The 20,823-nt window shown below is 44.6% G+C and overlaps 1 protein-coding gene and 1 long non-coding RNA gene across 7 annotated transcripts in view; one reads left to right on the top strand and one right to left on the bottom strand.

Moving 5' to 3' along the window:
- The window catches only part of si:dkey-97m3.1 (fatty acyl-CoA reductase 1), a 187,108-nt gene that overhangs the window by 33,940 nt on the left and 132,345 nt on the right, over window positions 1-20,823 (bottom strand). For all 5 annotated transcript variants that reach the window (XM_067999592.1, XM_067999589.1, XM_067999591.1 and 2 more), the window contains exon 5: window positions 7,488-7,665. In XM_067999592.1, the coding sequence (XP_067855693.1) occupies window positions 7,488-7,665 (178 nt within the window). The remainder of the gene's footprint in view (window positions 1-7,487; window positions 7,666-20,823) is intronic.
- LOC137334705 (uncharacterized) overlaps window positions 1-20,823 on the top strand; it is a 37,344-nt gene that overhangs the window by 13,917 nt on the left and 2,604 nt on the right. The gene's annotated exons all lie outside the window — the stretch shown is intronic.

Here is a 20,823-nt window from a genome sequence, read left to right on the forward strand (position 1 = left end):
GCATTATAAGCAGGAAGAAATCTCCTTTGAGATTCCATTTGCATTGCACTTTGGAACATACGTTATAAAAAATTTACAGCAAATTGATTCTGCAGATGTGATCTTAAAAGCAAGATGTGGGCATGCTGAAGACCGAAAACATATTTCAGTTTTCAAGGGATGAAACGTACAGGACAATTTGTAAATGTGGTTTTAGAAATATTTAACAGGTATGCAGTTCCCATATAAATATTTATATCTCCTCTTCACTCTTCAGCTTCTATCCATATACATTTCTAAGACGTTATGAAGGTAGAATTAAATCACTTTTTTCATTGGAGTAAATGAGATTCAGATGAACATGATCTAGGTTTGGGTACTGGACTGTTTGGGGTTATTAGCAAAAATGTTTTTAGAAACAACTTTAATGAAAATTGCATGATATTAAGGTTGGACAAAAGATCATGTTACATTCATTCGATAATATCATAGCTAAGCAATCTAAGTAGAGGTAATCTGAGGCCATCTTCAAATGAGGTAAACAAAGCCAATTACGTAGGTATGAGGGGATGAGTTGGCTAAGATAGATTGGGAAATTAGATTAAAAGATATGACGGTAGATAAGCAATGGTGAACATTTAAAGAAATAATTCATAATTCTCAATGAATATACATTCCTCGAGGAATAAAAACTCCACGGGAAAAATGATTCAATCATGCCTAACTAGAGAAGTTACGGATAGCATTAGATTAAAAGAAGAAGATGTTTACAATGTTGCCAAAAAGAGTAGTAAGCCTCAGGATTGGGAGGGTTTTCGAAATCAGCAAAGGATGACCAAGAAATTGATAAAGAGGGAGAAAATTGAATATGGAAGTAAACTAGCAGGAAATATAAAAACAGATTGTAAGAGCTTCTACAAGTATGTAAAAGGGAAGATATTGGCGAAAGTAAACATGGGTCCCTTAGAGGTAGAGACAGAAGAAATTATAATGGGGAATAAGGAAATGGCAGAGACGTTAAACAAATATTTTGTATCTGTCTTCATAGTAGAAGACACAAAAAACATACCGGAAATACTGGGGAACCAAGGGTCTAATGAAAGTGAGGAACTTAAAGTAATTAAGGTTAATAAAGAAAAAGTACTGGAGAAATTAATGGGACTAAAAGCTGATAAATCCCCTGGACCTGATGGCCTACATCCTAGGGTTTTAAAAGAGGTGGTTGCAGAGATAGTGGATGCATTGGTTTTGATCTTCCAGAATTCCCTAGATTCTAGAACGGTCCCTGTGGATTGGAAGGTAACAAACGTAACCTCGCTATTCAAGAAAGGAGGGAGAGAGAAAACAGGGACCTATAGGCCAGATAGCCTGATATCAGTAGTAGGGAAAATGCTGTAATCTATTATTAAGGGCGTAGTAAAAGGGAACTTAGAAAAGCATAATCTGATTAGGCAGAGACAACATGGTTTTATGAAAGGGAAATCGTGTTTGACAAATCTATTAGAATTTTTTGAGGGTGTAACTATCAGGGTAGATGAGGGGGAACCAGTGGATGTTGTATATTTGGATTTTCAAAAGGCATTTGATAAGGTGCCACACAAAAGGTTGTTACACAAGATTAAGGCTCATGGGATTTGGGGTAATATTTTAGCATGGATTGAGGATTGATTAACGGACAGAAAACAGAGAGTAGAAATAAACGGGTCATTTTTGGGTTGGCAGGTTGTAACCATTGGGTTTGCCGCAAGGGTCAGTGCTTGGGCCTCAGCTGTTTACAATATATATCAATGACTTAGGTGAGGGTACTGAGTATAATGTATCGAAGTTTGCTGACGATATAAAACTAGGTGGGAAAGTAAGCTGTGAGGAGGATGCAAAAAGGCTGCAAAGGGATATGGACAGGTTAAGTGAGTGGGCGAGAAGGTGGCAGATGGAGTACAATGAGGGGAAATGTGAAATTATCCACTTTGGTAGGAAGACTAGAAAAGCAGAATATTTTTTAAAGGTGAGAGACTAAGAAATGTTGGTAGTCAGACGGATTTGGGTGTCCTTGTACATGAATCACAAAAAGTTAACATGCAGATACAGCAAGCAATTAGGAAAGCAAATGGTGTGTTAGCCTTTATTGCAAAGGGGTTGGAGTATAAGAGTAAGGAGGTCTTGCTGCAATTATGTAGGGCTCTGGTGAGACCACATCTGGCGTACTGTGTACAGTTTTGGTCTCCTTAACTAAGGAAGGATATACTTGCCGTAGAGGGGGTGCAACAAAGGTTCACTCGATTGATTCCTGGGATAAGAGGGTTGTCCTATGAGAAATTGAGTGGAATGGGCCTATATTCTCTGGAGTTTAGTAGAATGAGAGGTGATCTCATTGAAACATATAAATTTCTTAGAGGGCTTGACAGGATAGATGCTGAGAGGCTGTTTCCCCTTGCTGAAGAGTCTAGAACTAGGGGTCATAGTCTCAAGATAAGAGATCAGCCATTTAGGACTGAGATGAGGAAACATTTCTTCACTCAGAGGGTTGTGAATCTTTGGAATTCTCTACCCGAGAGCTGTGGATGTTCAATCGTTGAGTATATTCAGGACTGAGATCGATGGATATTCGGACACTAAGGGAATCAAGGGATATGAGGATAGGGCGGGAAAGTGGGGTTGAGGTAGGAGATCAGCCATGATCTTATTGAATGGCGGAGCAGGCTTGAGGGGCCGTATGGCCTACTCCTGATCCTATTTCTTATGTTCTTATGTAAAGTGTATCTTATTCCATCTCACCGAGTATGTATTGGGGCTTATCAGAAATATACCAGAATTACCCTCAATCTCTCACTATTCTCTACCAGAGAATAGTGAGTTCACAGCCACATATGCTCTGTAAGTTAACAGAGGAGCTCACATAGAATTGTACCAGTTTTAACTCCAAACTTGAACTATCATACTTTTTCCTTCTTGTTGATACTTCTTCCTCACCAGTGAGGCAAAAGTCAAACAATGATATATAGAAAAAAGAGTTCTGTGGTTCTATGCATTTTACTTATATATTACTTCATAATTTACAATATTAGAAATTGTGATCAGGAATATCTACGAACATGCAGAGAAGAAGCCTATTTTTATATTACTACAACACAGTAATATTGTTTAAGTACATAAACCATGCAATGACAAAAGGTGAAAGGCAAGCAAGCAGTGCTTCAGAATATTCATTCATTCCCACATCTTCAATATTCAACCATTAACATTGTCCTTCACAGACAACACCCCTCCCCTCCCAAGCCATAACTGCATAGTAACCAATCTGTACCTATCCCTAGATATTTATCCAGCTCCTTTTTGAAGGAGTTAATCAGTGCACTTGCACTGTTTTTCCTGTTCCACATATTCACCTGGTAGAGAAAAATATTTTGATCTTGCTTCAGGTTTAGTAATTTAAACCTTTGACACAAATCTATCTCATCACTTGGTCCTTGGTCCCACACATGGGCCTTCCATTGTATGCCTAACAGTTTTGAAGCATGAAAGAAGACGTCCAGACACATGTCTTAGATACCACAAGCTCAACCCGTCATTGAAAAGAGACAAGGAAGATAAAAGTGCCCTTTATCCTTTTTCAAGTTGTTTTTTGGGTCTCGACCGCAACCCAGCTTTATTTCCGGGTTTAACTTGGGTGCGTAAAAGTACAGTCTTCCCAACAGGAATGCAAAGTCCGAAAATTTTGCGATCGCAACCCAAAAAAGCAACTATTTTCAACTTCCACCCACCCCCAACCCACCCATTCTTGGGGGTTAAAATCACCCCCCTTGTCTCACTTCTTTCTCGCGTGTACCCGTGCACACATAATGGAATGGAATACAAATCCCGGACAAAATTCAAGTTTTGGCCATGCTTCCAATGAAGGTTGTATGAATTACTCGGTTGAAAGCCTTAGAAACGTGATGAAAGCAATGCAAGTGTGGTTCTTTTGAGCCTTACAACACTCTGTGATCTGATGTAAAATCACAACTTGCCCTATAGATTTCTCACAAGTGCACGGTCCTTTCTGATTACTCAGTGAACTTCCAAAGCATCCGATATATGGGCTGCAACAACCTGAAGAACAAATTAAAAGCCACAAGTATCAGCAAGATCCTTCAGTAGTTTCCAATCTCACTAGGATTCCCTTTCCCATGAAACCACAGATGCACTCTGGAACGCCAAGAGTATGTGTGCCTCAAACAGAATCCCATTCACCAGCTTCAAATGGGCAGCTACAAGTTCTTAATACTTTCCTCCAAGATCACTGTCGTGACCCTACCCCCTCGCCTAGAGCAGCTTTTAGGAACTCAGCATGAATACTGTTCACCCTGCCCCTTCTCATTAACCAGACAACACAATGCGGAGCCCACTGTGGCCAGAAAGAGAACAAAAAGTCAGTAAAGAAGAACAAAAGAGGAAAAGAAGAACAAAAGAGGACCAGAAGAAGGAAACTTTCAAGATACTGAGGCTCGCTTTAATGATGTAAATGCCTCTGATGTTTGAAAACTGACTTCTGTTGCTTCTTAGCTGCGGAAAGCAGTCCAAAACTTGCTTAGAACCATTGACTGCCACAGATGTTTGGCAGAATTAAGAAAAAAAGTCAGTTTTGTGATAAACTTGATGAAAGCATCAGAACCCAGTTGGTATGTGCAGAGCATGCGGTGGAGCAGATAAAGCCAGTAGAAGTTAGAAATTATGGCAAAGTGCTTACCTCAGGTCTGGAATCACAGGAAAGGGGAACTATAACTTTTTTTAAAAAAGAAACTCACAATGGCTGACAGAAATGTAAAAATAAAAGTTAAAATGTTTTTGTGTCTAATAAATACTCAGGGCAGAGAGTTACATAGCACCATGCAGTTTATTGGACGCCCAGAGAACATAGTCCAGCCAATGTAACCCCAAGAAAACAGAATACAGTTGAACAATACAGTTTTTTTTAACCTGCAGTCAGGAGATTGATCTACTTCTCCAGTTGTTCTATGAACTGGCAATTTTAGCAAACAACTGTAAATTTGGGTAGTTGTATGAATCTTTGATTAGAGATAGGATCATATGTGGAATCAGACACATAAATGAGGGTGAGATTTCTTTGTGAGGCAGACCAAATGTGCAGAGTTCTCTAGGGACTATATTAGACTTTTCAAGGCTTAAGAGCCAGAAAAATAAATTGTATACAAACAAAGAGCCACAAATTTTAAATATAAGGGCCAATTTTACGAAATTGCACCGCAATGGAGAGCCTCATCCACCAAGAATGCATATTGGGACGTACCCTGATAGTGCGTATTATCACCAATATTCTCACTGTAACTACAAGTATACGTGCAAGTAATTTGAAAACCCAGCCCATCAGTGTCTCTTTTGAAATGTTTTGTTTCCAACTATTTACTTGAAATCTGAATTACACAGGCTTGTGTCCTTCTGCTACTCATTTCCCTCTTTCATTCCCTTTCTCTCCAAATCTCTCTCATTCATCTTTTCCCACTTTCATTACCTTTCTTTCATTCTCTCTATTTCTCGCTTTCTCTTTCTCATTCTTCATTTCCTATATCCTTGCCTCCATCCATTTCTTCCCTCTCTTTCTCCTCATCTCTTTCTCTTATTACAGTATGTGATATTCAGTATGTGATATTCCCTTCATGTTTGGAATAGGTGACAAAGGTCATTTCAGAGAATTAATATCTTCAATGCAGGGGAACAGGAGTTGGCACAGGTGAGAGTTTCCATCTGAGTTTGTTTAGGAGAAGCTGACTCCTGTCACATCTTCTGTTCTTCCTCAGTTCCATTACTTGTTCTCAATCAAAATTTGTGCTCAATCATTTTCCATGCTTTGTAGCCCAGAACATGCAATCTTCAGGATCTGTTAGGTTCATGACTCTCCACCATTTCATTGAAAAACTAGGAACTGGATGAGGCAATGGGTCAGACACTGTCCATCACAAAGATGTGTAGGCTCAGTTCACAACATGAGCAATGGCTCATCCACTCCATCATGACTTCTGCTTCAACATCCGGTAGTGTGCTCAAAATTTGTCCCTGTGCCAATAGTGGCCACATTGCTTCCTGACGTCTTCAAAGACGGGCACCTCAGCACCTCACTCTACCGCAAGCCCACGGACAACCTCACGATGCTCCACTTTTCCAGCTTCCACCCTAACCATGTCAAAGAGGCCATCCACTATGGACAGGCCCTGCGAATACACAGGATCTGCTCAGACGAGGAGGAACGCGATGGACACCTACAGACGCTGAAAGACGCCCTCGTAAGAACGGGATATGACGCTCGACTCGTCGATCGACAGTTCAGACGGGCCACAGCGAAAAATCGCATAGACCTCCTCAGAAGACTAACACGGGACGCAACCAACAGAGTACCCTTCTTCGTCCAGTACTTCCCCGGAGCGGAGAAACTACGCCATATTCTCCGCAGCCTTCAACATGTCATCGATGACGGCGAACACCTCGCTAAGGCCATCCCCACACCTCCACTACTCGCCTTCAAACAGCCACCCAACCTCAAACAGACCATCGTTCGCAGCAAATTACCCAGCTTTCAGGAGAACAGTGTCCACGACACCACACAACCCTGCCACGGCAACCTCTGCAAGACATGCCAGATCATCGACACAGATACCACCATCACACGAGAGGACACCACCCACCAGGTACATGGTTCATACTCCTGTGACTCGGCCAACGTTGTCTACCTCATACGTTGCAGGAAAGGATGCCCCGGAGCATGGTACATTGGCGAGACCATGCAGACACTGCGACAACGGATGAACGGACACCGCGCAACAATCGCCAGACAGGAGGGTTCCCTCCCAGTCGGGGAACACGTCAGCAGTCAAGGACATTAAGTCACTACCCTAACAATATTTGTGCCATATGTATTTTAACAGACCAGATAAGTTCCAGTTTGATTGCAATGCAGCCGACAATGTGATCATAGCCAAGAAACTAGAAGATCTGAACAAGTATCACCTTGAAGAGAGACATCAGGCTAGAGTCAGCTAATTCCCACATTGCCTCCATTGTTAAATGCACCTCCAAAGGGTCTGATTCCTCTTTCAAAAACTCCTAGCTCTCCATAAAGCACAAGTCCAACCAAGGCTTGAATATTGCTCCCACATTCAGAGAAGCTCTTTTATCACCTCTCTCACACTCCCGCACAAAGAAGCAGCTGGTGATTTGATAGATGATCCCTGTCTCACCTCTAGTGTCAAAATGGCCTCCATGTCAGTACACCTGCTTCTATAGATATGATAGCAGGGACTGGTTATGAATGAACTGAGTACGGCAGAAGCATTACTCTCACTCATTTTAATGTGCCTCTCCTCTTACTTCCCCCAACTGAATGGTCTCCTCTACTAATGTCCATCCAGTGCATCAACAACTGAGATTATAAATAGCATTTGTACTAAGAGCCACACAGAGTTAAAAGGGAAGCAACAGGATGATAAACTACATTGCATTAAAACAAAATGACTTACTGGGAACGGCTCCTGCCAACTTGCTCCAACAATAGAAGGCCTGATAATGGCAATATTCAGATCTGCACTCTCTTGCTGGACCACATACTCTGCTAGTGCCTTTGTATAGGTGTATGTGTTTGGACGGTCTCCTATCAGTTTGGGGGTGATATCTTGGATCATACTTTCATCCATCCACCTGGGAAAAAACAAGAGACTCATTAAAAAATCATGAGAAATTGCCATGGAAAGTTTCATTATATATGACAGGACTGATATTAAAATGGTTGCCCATAATAAATGCAGCCCAAATACCAAATTACTGGACCTAACTTTCCCACGCCACTGACAATTGGCAAATTGAGTATGAGAGGAGAGGTAGAGGACAAGTGATCTTACTGAACAATGCACCTTCTGATTTTTTTCCCTGTTTGTGATGATGATGGCACGGGCAAAGGTAAGAGCAAAAAGGAAAAAACATTTTTTTTTAAATGAGATGGACTCGTGGGAAATATGGCTCAAAGGCAGATCAGCCTGATCTCTTAAGTAGAGTATGAGCAGTGAATTAAAAAATGATCTGTAGTTATGAGCATTTCACCAGTTCTTTTTTTTAACATTCACAGTCAATTAGTAAGATATTCTGGAAACCAGGGTAGCCATATTGAAATTGCTTACTGAACCAATGTTTAATTATTTTCATACCAGTTGACCATTAGGAATGTAGTTCATGAAAATTGAGTTTATCCGGCCTATTCCAGATAATCCAATCTTCTATACAAGTGTTGACATCAATATTTGATAGCTTAAAGTAATTACAAAGGCCATGCTTTAAAAAGGGAGCATCTCCTTCGGGAATATTTCAAATCAGTAAATCTACCATTAGTAAATTGCCATTTCCTTCAGGAAAAACTTCAGACAAAATGTAACCTTCGTACAGTGCTGCCAGTGGCCGTCAAAGTCAGCGTGACCCTGAATCTTTATACAGTAGACCAGTTCCAGATTAGCATTGTGGACATCTGCACCATACTGTGTACAGTTCTGGTCACCCTATTATAGAAAGGATATTATTAAACTAGAAAGAGTGCAGAAAAGATTTACTAGGATGCTACCGGGACTTGATGGTTTGACTTACAGGGAGAGGTTGGATAGACTGAGACTTTTTTCCCTGGAGAGTAGGAGGTTTAGGGGTGATCTTATAGAAGTCTATAAAATAATGAGGGGCATAGATAAGGTAGATAGTCAAAATCTTTTCCCAAAGGTAGGGGAGTCTATAACGAGGGGGCATAGATTTAAGGTGAGAGGGGAGAGATACAAAAGGGTCCAGAGGGGCAATTTTTTTCACTCAAAGGGTGGTGAGTGTCTGGAACGAGCTGCCAGAGGCAGTAGTAGAGATGGGTACAATTTTGTCTTTTAAAAAGCATTTGGACAGTTACATGGGTAAGATGGGTATAGAGGGATATGGGCCAAGTGCAGGCAATTGGGACTAGCTTAGTGATATAAACTGGGCGACATGGACATGTTGGGCCGAAGGGCCTGTTTCCATGTTGTAAACTTCTATGATTCTATCTATGATTCTATTAGTCAGTTTGTTAACCATACATGTATCAAAGAGGTCACAAATGCATATTCGGCAGAGCCAGTAACCATAACAACATAAGAGGGATACAGATGTTCTACAGAACTGCTGTTTTCCCAGAATCCAGTGCGTCATCAACAGCACCCATGTTGCCCTTGTGCCCAACTTGTGCCATACACAGCCCAGAAGAGATTTATTATCTCAATGTGGGGGCAATTTTCCTCTCTGGCATGTATCAGGCAGGTGCTGGGTGGAGAAACCACATTGCCTGCCCAATGAGGTCAGCAGGAGGCCCAATCGATTTTGGTGGTTGGGCCTCATGTAAATACAAGAAGCTAATCGCTTTTCTTATATGCAGCTCGCCATTTGGGAGGGCTAGAAATTTGGTAGGACAGCTGATTGTCATGGGCCTGCAGCCTGAAAGGGGAGGTGTGGAAGCATCAGCAGTGAAATGCAGCAGCAATTTTCAACAGTAGGGACATTTTTGGAGCTCCCACAATGGAAATAATGGAATCCTTTAAGACTCAAAACACACAATAGACTACTGAAAAAATGAGTGCCAGACTTGCTTCCAGCTTTCTCTGACTGCAGCTAAGGAGCCCTATAAATACTGTTGAAAATAGTCACTTCCCGACCTGCATCATGCATGGTTTGTGGCTGGGTTGAGGAAGTAGCGAAGGCTGAGATATAAATGGCATTGGGAATCCTGACAATGTTAGTTGACTCTATTTGCATATATTTAATAGACCCCCACCTGGTTAAGAACATAAGAACATAAGAAATAGGAGCAGGAGTAGGCCAATCGGTCCCTCGAGCCTGCTCCGCCATTCAATAAGATCATGGCTGATCTGATCCTAACCTCAAATCTAAATTCATGTCCAATTTCCTGCCCGCTCCCCGTAACCCCTAATTCCCTTTACTTCTAAGAAACTGTCTATTTCTGTTTTAAATTTATTTAATGATGTAGCTTCCACAGCTTCCTGGGGCAGCAAATTCCACAGACCTACTACCCTCTGAGTGAAGAAGTTTCTCCTCATCTCAGTTTTGAAAGAGCAGCCCCTTATTCTAAGATTATGCCCCCTCGTTCTAGTTTCACCCATCCTTGGGAACATCTTTACCGAATCCACCCGATCAAGCCCCTTCACAATCTTATATGTTTCAATAAGATCGCCTCTCATTCTTCTGAACTCCAATGAGTAGAGTCCCAATCTACTCAACCTCTCCTCATATGTCTGTCCCCTCATCCCCGGGATTAACCGAGTGAACCTTCTTTGTACTGCCTCGAGAGCAAGTATGTCTTTTCTTAAGTATGGAGACCAAAACTGTATGCAGTATTCCAGGTGCGGTCTCACCAATACCTTATATAACTGCAGCAATACCTCCCTGTTTTTATATTCTATCCCCCGAGCAATAAAAGCCAACATTCCGTTGGCCTTCTTGATCACCTGCTGCACCTGCATACTAACTTTTTGATCTTCTTGCACTAGGACCCCCAGATCCCTTTGTACTGCAGTACTTTCCAGTTTCTCGCCTTTAAGATAATAACTTGCTCTCTGATTTTTCCTGCCAAAGTGCATAACCTCACATTTTCCAATATTGTATTGCATCTGCCAAATCTCCGCCCACTCACCCAGCCTGTCTATATCCCCCGTAGGTTTTTTATGTCCTCCTCACTCTCCACTTTCCCTCCCATCTTTGTATCATCTGCAAACTTTGATATGTTACACTCGGTCCCCTCCTCCAAATCGTTAATATAGATTGTAAAGAGTTGGGGACCCAGCACCGACCCCTGCGGAACACCACTGGCTACTGGTTGCTAGTCCGAGAATGAACCATTTATCCCAACTCTCTGCTTCCTGTTAGATAACCAATCCTCCACCCATGCCAGAATATTACCCCCAATCCAGTGATTCTTTATCTTGAGCAATAATCTTTTATGTGGCACCTTGTCGAATGCCTTCTGGAAGTCTAAATACACTACGTCCACTGGTTCCCCTTTATCCACCCTGCACGTTATTTCCTCAAAGAACTCAAGCAAATTTGTCAGACATGACTTCCCCTTCGTAAAGCCATGCTGACTTTGTCCTATTAAATTATGTTTATCCAAATGTTCCGCTACTGTCTCCTTGATAATAGATTCCAAAATTTTACCCACCACAGATGTTAGGCTAACTGGTCTATAATTTCCAGCCTTCTGCCTACTACCCTTTTTAAATAAGGGTGTTACATTAGCAGTTTTCCAATCTGCCAGGACCTTTGCCGAGTCCAGAGAATTTTGGAAAATTATTACCAAAGCATCCACAATCCCTACTGCCACTTCCCTCAAGACCCTCGGATGTAAGCCATCAGGTCCAGGGGATTTATCCGCCTTGAGTCCCATTATTTTACTGAGTACCAATTCCTTAGTGATTTTAATCGTATTTAGCTCCTCCCCCCCCTCGAGCCCCCAGTTTGTCCAGTGTTGGGATATTCTTAGTGTCCTCGACCGTAAAGACTGAAACAAAATATTTGTTCAGCATTTTTGCCATTTCCATGTTTCCCACCATTAATTTCCCGGTCTCAATCTCTAAGGGACCTACGTTTGCCTTAGCCACCCTTTTTCTGGCAGGAGCGCTGGCCACCTTAAATCAAGCTCCGCCTGAAAATCGAAACAGATGATCCTCCAATGGTGATAAGTTGGCGTTTCTTTTCAATGTTCGTCCTGCTACCGCTCCGTTTACAGGCATAAGCAGGGAAATAGCGAGACGAAAATCAGCTCAGTATGTAACTACCAACACTGAATTATACTGGTCAGAATCTGCTTCCCCGGAAGTCTCCATGATGTTTTCATTTTAAGGCAGTTATTTATTTAAAGAATGGAAGGCTTGCTCTAGTGAGACCAAGGCTATCCTATACAACCAAAGCTCCTGATACACAGACATTTGCCATGGACGGAAGTAAAGCATAAGTACAAAGAAGCTCATGCTACAACCAGAACTACAACCAGAGTTAAGGACATCTCCACTGGGCTGGAGAGAAACTTGGAGTGGGAGGGGAAGGATCCAGTTGTCGTGGTCCACGTAGGTACCAACGACATAGGTAGGACTAAGAAATAGGTTTTGGTGAGGGAGTTTGAGCAGTTAGGGACTAAATTAAAAAGCAGAACCACAAAGGTGATAATCTCCAGATTATTACCTGAGCCACAAGTAAATTGGCACAGGGTAAATCAGATCAGAGAGATGAATGCGTGGCTCAAAGATTGGTGTGGGAGAAGTGGGTTTCGATTCATGGGGCATTGGCACCAGTACTGGGGAAAGAGGGAGCTGTTCCGTTGGGATGGGCTTCACCTGAACCATGCTGGGACCAGTGTTCTGGCAAACCGAATAACTAGGGCAGTAGAGAAGGCTTTAAACTAAATGGGGGGTGGGGAGAGCTCAGGTGGGGCGAAGTTTAGATTGATAAAGAGAAAAGACAAGGAAGTAGTACAGGAAAATGATGGGGGTAATGATAAACAGAGTGTGTCAGGAAGGGATAGAGCATACAAACATAAGAGTGCAGTAGCAAATGGAGCCAAGGTAGGAAAGGATGGTAAAAAGACAAAATTAAAGGTTCTTCATCTGAATGCTTGCAGCATTCGTAATAAGATAAATGAATTAACGGCACAAATAGAAACAAATGGGTATGATCTCGTGGCCATTACAGAGACGTGGTTGCAAGGTGACCAAGGTTGGGAGCTAAATATTCAGGGTTATTTAACATTTCGGAAGGATAGGAAAAAAGTTAAAGGTGATGTGGTAGCTCTATTAATAAAGGATGAAATTGGTATAATAGTGAAAAATGATCTTGGCTCAGAAGATCAAGATGTCGAATCAATTTGGGTGGAGGTAAGAAATAGCAAGGGAAAGAAATCACTGGTGGGAGTAGTATATAGGCCCCCTAACAGTAGCTACACCATAGGGCAAAATGTAAATCAGGAAATAAGAGGGGCTTGTAAAAAAGGAAATGCAATAATCATGGGTGATTTTAACTTTCACATAGATTGGACAAATCAAATTGGCAAAAATAGCCCTGAGGAGGAGTTCATAGAGTGTATTAAGGACTGTTTCTTAGACCAATATGTCAGGGAACCAACCAGGGAACAGGCCATTTTGGATCTGGTAATGGGTAACGAAACAGGATTAATTAATGATCTCAAAGTAAAGGATACCTTGGGAAGCAGTGATCATAACATGATAGAATTTCACATCCGGTTTGAGAGCGAGGATCTTGGGTCTGAAACTACTGTATTAAACTTAAATAAGGGCAATTATAAAGGAATGAGGGCAGAATTGACTAAAGTGGACTGGGTAAACAGATTAGATGGTATGATGGTGGATAAGCAATGACAAACATTTAAAAAGATATTTTATTACTCGCAACAAAAATATATCCTTGTGAGGAGGAAAGACTCCACAAAAAGGGTGAACCAACCATGGCTAACTAAGGAAGTCATGATGTGGAGATGCCGGTGATGGACTGGGGTTGACAACTGTAAACAATTTTACAACACCAAGTTATAGTCCAGCAATTTTATTTTAAATTCACAAGCTTTCGGAGATTTTCTCCTTCCTCAGGCAAATGTTTCAAGATCTCCTTGAAGCCTACGCATTTATACATATTGAACAATAATACATGGTGTTTACAGACTGCCCCTGCAACTGCCCGTTGCCAAGGCAATCACCGTGTTCAGACAGAGAGGTGTTACCTGCAGAACCTCCGAATACACATTCAACAAAAAAACAAACAGGGAAAAAAAACAGAGAAAAAAAAACACAGAGAGAGGCAGAAACATCCGGAAGGCAGAGAGAGCCAGCAAATGACCCATTATATTAAAAACATAATTTAATATAATGGGTCAGAGCATGGTACATTGGCGAGACCATGCAGACGCTGCGACAACGGATGAACGGACACCGCGCAACAATCGCCAAACAGGAGGGTTCCCTCCCAGTCGGGGAACACTTCAGCAGTCATGGACATTCATCCACCGACCTTCGGGTAAGCGTACTCCAAGGCGGCCTTCGAGACACACGACAACGCAAAATTGTCGAGCAGAAATTGATAGCCAAGTTCTGCACCCATGAGGACGGCCTCAACCGGGATCTTGGGTTCATGTCACGCTACACGTTACCCCACCAGCGAACAAATGTTATCTGTTTTTAATATAATGGGTCATTTGCTGGCTCTCTCTGCCTTCCGGATGTTTCTGCCTCTCTCTGTGTTTTTTTTTCTCTGTTTTTTTTCCCTGTTTGTTTTTTTGTTGAATGTGTATTCGGAGGTTCTGCAGGTAACACCTCTCTGTCTGAACACGGTGATTGCCTTGGCAACGGGCAGTTGCAGGGGCAGTCTGTAAACACCATGTATTATTGTTCAATATGTATAAATGCGTAGGCTTCAAGGAGATCTTGAAACATTTGCCTGAGGAAGGAGAAAATCTCCGAAAGCTTGTGAATTTAAAATAAAATTGCTGGACTATAACTTGGTGTTGTAAAATTGTTTACAATTGTCAACCCCAGTCCATCACCGGCATCTCCACATCATGACTACCATCGACACCACAAACTGCCGGCTCACAGTGGAAAGGATATCCAAGAAGATCGCGCATTTAGACACAGACATCAAGTTTTTACAGAGCTGCAAGAAAGCAGACAAGATCCCGAAAGGACTCCAGATCACGAACCCACTCAAGTCCACATACAACTCGGATTACGCTGAGAGACTCTGCCGCCGTACCTCTCGCACACTCCGCAACCATCTCATACACCAACTCTACAGCAGACGCCACAACCTCGAAACCAAGATAGAGTCCATACTCTCAACCTGTACTCAGGACACAGCAGACCAGCTACGTTATACCGCCAAACAGACGAGGCAACGGAACTACGCTGCCTACATGAAAACCAAGAGCAGGAAGCTTGAGAAACTCGGCATCACCACCAGCAACGACCAAGCTTCCCCTGGTACCACGGTTGCAACCACAGGGAAGTCTATTGTCAATTTATCCGACCACACCCTTCAACCAGACGAAATCGAAGTTCTCAGCCGAGGGCTCAATTTCTGCCCCACTACCAAAATGGACCCCACTAGTCTCGCGGCGGACACAGAGGAATTCATCAGGAGAATGAGGCTCCGGGAATTCTACCACAAACCCCAAGATTTCAGCAGCGAACCCAATGAGACAATCGACGATCCGGAACAGCAGACAGAGGGATCCGCGGTACAGCAACCGAAGAGGAAAGAGTCAAACTGGACTCCTCCGGAGGGTCGCTGCCCTCAGCTGGACATGTATGCTCAAGCTGTCAGGAAATGCGTCAATGCCAGATTCATCAGCCGCACTCAGAAGACAGTCCAGAATGTCACCCGAGCACAACGCAACGCCATCAACGCTCTCAAGACCAACCGCAACATCGTCATCAAACCAGCGGACAAAGGAGGAGCCATAGTCATACAGAACAGAACAGACTATTGCAAAGAAGCATACCGACAACTGGACAACCAGGAACACTACAGACGGTTACCCGCAGATCCGACCAAAGAACACACCCACCAGCTCAACAAACTGATCAAGACCTTCGATCCAGACCTTCAAAGCATCCTACGCATTCTCATCCCACGTAATCCCCGCGTGGGAGACTTCTACTGCCTCCCAAAGATACACAAAGCCAACACACCCGGACGTCCCATCGTATCAGGCAACGGAACCCTGTGTGAGAACCTCTCTGGATACATCGAGGGCATCCTGAAACCCATCGTACAGGGAACCCCCAGCTTCTGTCGTGACACTACAGACTTCCTACAAAAACTCAGTACCCACGGACCAGTTGAACCAGGAACACTTCTCACCACGATGGACGTCTCGGCACTATACACCAGTATCCCCCACGATGACGGCATCGCTGCGACAGCATCAATACTCAACACCAACAACAGCCAATCTCCGGAAGCCATCCTACAACTCATCCGCTTCATCCTGGATCACAATGTCTTCACCTTCGATAACCAGTTCTTTACCCAAACACACGGAACAGCCATGGGGACCAAATTCGCACCCCAATACGCCAACATTTTCATGCACAAGTTCGAGCAGGACTTCTACACTGCACAAGACCTCCAACCAACACTATACACCAGATACATCGACGACATTTTCTTTCTATGGACCCACGGCAAGGAATCACTAAAGAGACTACACGATAACATCAACAAGTTCCATCCCACCATCAAGCTCACCATGGACTACTCCTCAGAATCAGTTTCTTTCTTGGACACACGAATCTCCATCAAAGACGGGCACCTCAGCACCTCACTCTACCGCAAGCCCACGGACAACCTCACGATGCTCCACTTTTCCAGCTTCCACCCTAACCACGTCAAAGAGGCCATCCCCTATGGACAGGCCCTGCGAATACACAGGGTCTGCTCAGACGAGGAGGAACGCGATGGACACCTACAGACGCTGAAAGACGCCCTAGTAAGAACGGGATATGACGCTCGACTCATCGATCGACAGTTCCGACGGGCCACAGCAAAAAATCGCATAGACCTCCTCAGGAGACTAACACGGGACGCAACCAACAGAGTACCCTTTGTCGTCCAGTACTTCCCCGGAGCGGAGAAACTACGCCATGTTCTCCGCAGCCTTCAACATGTCATCAATGAGGACAAACACCTCGCTATGGCCATCCCCACACCTCCACTACTCGCCTTTAAACAGCCACCCAACCTCAAACAGACCATCGTTCGCAGCAAACTACCCAGCTTTCAAGAGAACAGCGTCCACGACGCCACACAACCCTGCCACGGTAACCTCTGCAAGACATGCCAGATCATCGACACAGATACCACCATCACACGAGATGACACCACCCACCAGGTGCATGGTTCATACTCCTGTGACTCAGCCAACGTTGTCTACCTCATACGTTGCAGGAAAGGATGCCCCAGAGCATGGTACATTGGCGAGACCATGCAGACGCTGCGACAACGGATGAACGGACACCGCGCAACAATCGCCAAACAGGAGGGTTCCCTCCCAGTCGGGGAACACTTCAGCAGTCATGGACATTCATCCACCGACCTTCGGGTAAGCGTACTCCAAGGCGGCCTTCGAGACACACGACAACGCACAATTGTCGAGCAGAAATTGATAGCCAAGTTCCGCACCCATGAGGACGGCCTCAACCGGGATCTTGGGTTCATGTCACGCTACACGTTACCCCACCAGCGAACAAATGTTATCTGTTTTTAATATAATGGGTCATTTGCTGGCTCTCTCTGCCTTCCGGATGTTTCTGCCTCTCTCTGTGTTTTTTTTTCTCTTTTTTTTCCCTGTTTGTTTTTTTGTTGAATGTGTATTCGGAGGTTCTGCAGGTAACACCTCTCTGTCTGAACACGGTGATTGCCTTGGCAACGGGCAGTTGCAGGGGCAGTCTGTAAACACCATGTATTATTGTTCAATATGTATAAATGCGTAGGCTTCAAGGAGATCTTGAAACATTTGCCTGAGGAAGGAGAAAATCTCCGAAAGCTTGTGAATTTAAAATAAAATTGCTGGACTATAACTTGGTGTTGTAAGGAAGTCAAGGATGGTATCAGGTTAAAAGAAAAAGCATACAACATGGTAAGCCCGAAGATTGGGAAAACTTTAAAAACCAGCAAAGAATGACTAAAAGAATAATAAAGAGGGAGAAAATAAATTATGAGAGTAAACTAGCAAGAAATATAAAAACTGACAGTAAAAGCTTCTACAAGTATATAAAAAGAAGAGGGTAGCTAAAGTAAACATTGGTCCCTTAGAGGATGAGACTGGGGAAATAATAATGGAAAACAAGGAAATGGCAGAGGAATTGAACAGATATTTTGTATCTGTCTTCACAGTAGAAAACACTAATAACATACCAATAATAGTAGAAAATCAAGGGGCAAAGGGGAGGAACTAAAAAAAATCACTATCACTAGAGAAAAAGTAATAGGTAAACTAATGGGTCTAAAGGCTGACAAGTTCCCTGGACCTGACGGCTTGCATGAAGGAACGGAGTGTATTGTGGCCAAATTTGCTGATGATACAAAGATAGGTGGAAAAGCAAGTTGCGATGAGGAAAAAAAGTGACTGCAAAGGGATATTGACAGGTTAAGTGAATGGGCAAAAATTTGGCAGATGGAATATAATGTGGGAAAATGTGAAGTCATCCACTTTGGGAGGAAAAATAAAAAAGCAAAATATTATTTGAATGGAGAAATATTACAAAATGCTGCGGTACAGAGGGATCTGGGTGTCTTCGCACATGAAACACAAAGGGCCCGATTTTAGCAGGGCTGCGGGTTCTCGGCGGATGGGCTAGCGGGCGCGTGGGTAACGCGCCCGGTGAAATTAGTGGGTTTCCCGCGCGATCGTAGCAGGCAAACCACAAATTGGATTCACTTACCTGCTCCTCCGGGTTCCCCACTGCTGATCTGCGTGTCGGGCGGGCTGCGCATGCGCAGTAAGATCTGTCAGCTGGAGGCGCTCTATTTAAAGGGGCATTCCTCCACTGACAGATGCTGCAACCAATAGCAAAGATGACTGCATGGAGCAGCCCAGGGGGAAGGCTGCTCCCAGTTTAATGATGCCTCACCCCAGGTATCAATACATGGGGTGAGGAGGAGGGGGAGGACAGAGATCTTCCACCCGGCGGGCGGGAGGAAGCGGCCCGCCTCCGCCACCAGGAAGGCCTGGCTCGAGGTGGCAGAGGGGGTCACCTGCGCCACCAACATATCGCCCACCTGCACACAGTGCAGGAGGCGGTCCAATGACCTCAGTAGGTCAACCACAGTGAGAACACGTAGTCTTTCCCCTACACTCCGTCTGCCATATCACTGCCCCCACCCCACATCTCCTTCGGCACTGCCAACACTACTTTGTCACATCACCCCTCATACCCACTCAAACCCCATCCTCATCTTACCTGCACCTACTCACCTCGCCAGTACTCACCCCGCCACTACCACGCAACCCAATCCTCATACAATCTCATGGCTCTATCCCATACTCACCCTCTCGTGCATCTCTCTCACGGCCAGCCTCACTCAACCTGCCACCACCTGTGCTGCAGCCACAGGGCATGCATCACATATGTGCAGTAGGCAGCGTAAGGCAAACGTGTCGTGAGCATGAAGGGGATGCACAAGGGTGTTTGAGGGTTTGTCATGGTTGTTACTCATATTGAATTTCAGAACAACTCACATCACACATTATATTGGCACCACTACTGCCATGTCTTCGCGAATCCTGTCCGGTTTGTGCAATAATGCCCGCTCCTGGGTATCACTATGAGGACCCACCACTGATGCCACCCATTGTGTCACTGCAGAGTGGGTGTAGGTGTATTTGCAGGGCTCTTCTGCGCAGACGACTGAGAGACATCGGCGATGTCCCCAGTTGCACCCTGGAAGGATGCGGAGGAGAAGTTCGGGAGGGCAGTGGTGACTTTGACAGCGACAGGTAGGAAGATGGTGCACGGGCCAGCCAGGAGCAGCTCGGCATGAAAGAGGCTGCACATGTCCACAGCTACATGTCGAGTGACTCTGAGCCTCCGTGTGCACTGCTGCTCAGAGAGGTCCAGGTGGCTGAGCCTCGGTCTGTGGACCCTGTAGCGAGGGTAGTGCCCTCTGCGACGCATCTCTCTCTGCGGTAGCCCTCCCTCCTGCTGTACAGGTGGATGTGTCACAGCACTCTGTTGTGGAGCTCCACGTGTCAGAGGTGGACGGCGTGGATGGCGAGGCTGGTGATGCTGTTCGCCCTCGGAGGAGGTCATGACTGCAGCTACGGCGGCCCCCATCCGCAAGATGTACATCTGAGGGGGTCCGCAAGGTAGGTACATGTCTCCGGACCCCGGGGTAAGTGTGCAGGTTGGTGACTTTGACCGTCAGGAGGAGGGTGGTGGAGGCCAAACTTTGTCCCAAGTGACAGAGTGGCCTCCTGCAATGGGTGAGGGTCTCCCCCCACTACCTGTCAAATGGACCTTTGCAGCTGCCACAGTTCTGACAGCTGCAACACGTCCATTCGAGCTGGGGGTGTTTCCCCCAGTGTGGTAAACAGTCACATGTTGTTCAAAAATCCCACATAGTCCCTTAATCAGGTCAGTTAATGACCTGAAATACCTAACTAAATATTGTGAAGTGGCATCCCGCTGGCTTTAATTGCCTGCGGGATTCCCACCAGCGGGGGCTGCGCGCGCACGCCAGCGCGTCAGCGGGGAACCCGGAAGTGGGCAGGATCGAGGTGGGATCCGGTCCCGCTCCTGGATTTCCCGATTTTCGGGCCCCCCCCCCCCGCCGAGAACGCACCCGATAGCGGGTGGTAAAATCGAGCCCAAAAAGTCAACATACAGGTGCAGCAGGTAATCCGGAAGGCAAACGGAAATTTATTTCTAGGGAGATGGAGTATAAAAGCAGGGAAGTCATGCTACAACTGTACATGGTGCTGGTGAGACCACACTTGGAATACTGCGTACAGTTCTGGTGCCCTTATTTAAGGAAGGATATACTTGCATTGGAGGCAGTTCAGAGAAGGTTCACTAGGTTGATTCCAAGTATGGAAGGGTTGTGTTATGAGGAAAGATTGAACAGGTTGGGTCTATACTCATTGGAGTTTAGAAGAATGAGAGGAGATCTTATTGAAACAGACAAGATTCTGAGGGGACTCGATAGGGTAGATGCTAAGAGGATGTTACCCCTCATGTGGGAATCTAAAACTAGGAGGCATGGTCTCAGAATAAGGGGTCG

Source organism: Heptranchias perlo, chromosome 18 (assembly GCF_035084215.1).
Source record: "Heptranchias perlo isolate sHepPer1 chromosome 18, sHepPer1.hap1, whole genome shotgun sequence".
NCBI classification, from domain to species: Eukaryota; Metazoa; Chordata; class Chondrichthyes; order Hexanchiformes; family Hexanchidae; genus Heptranchias; species Heptranchias perlo.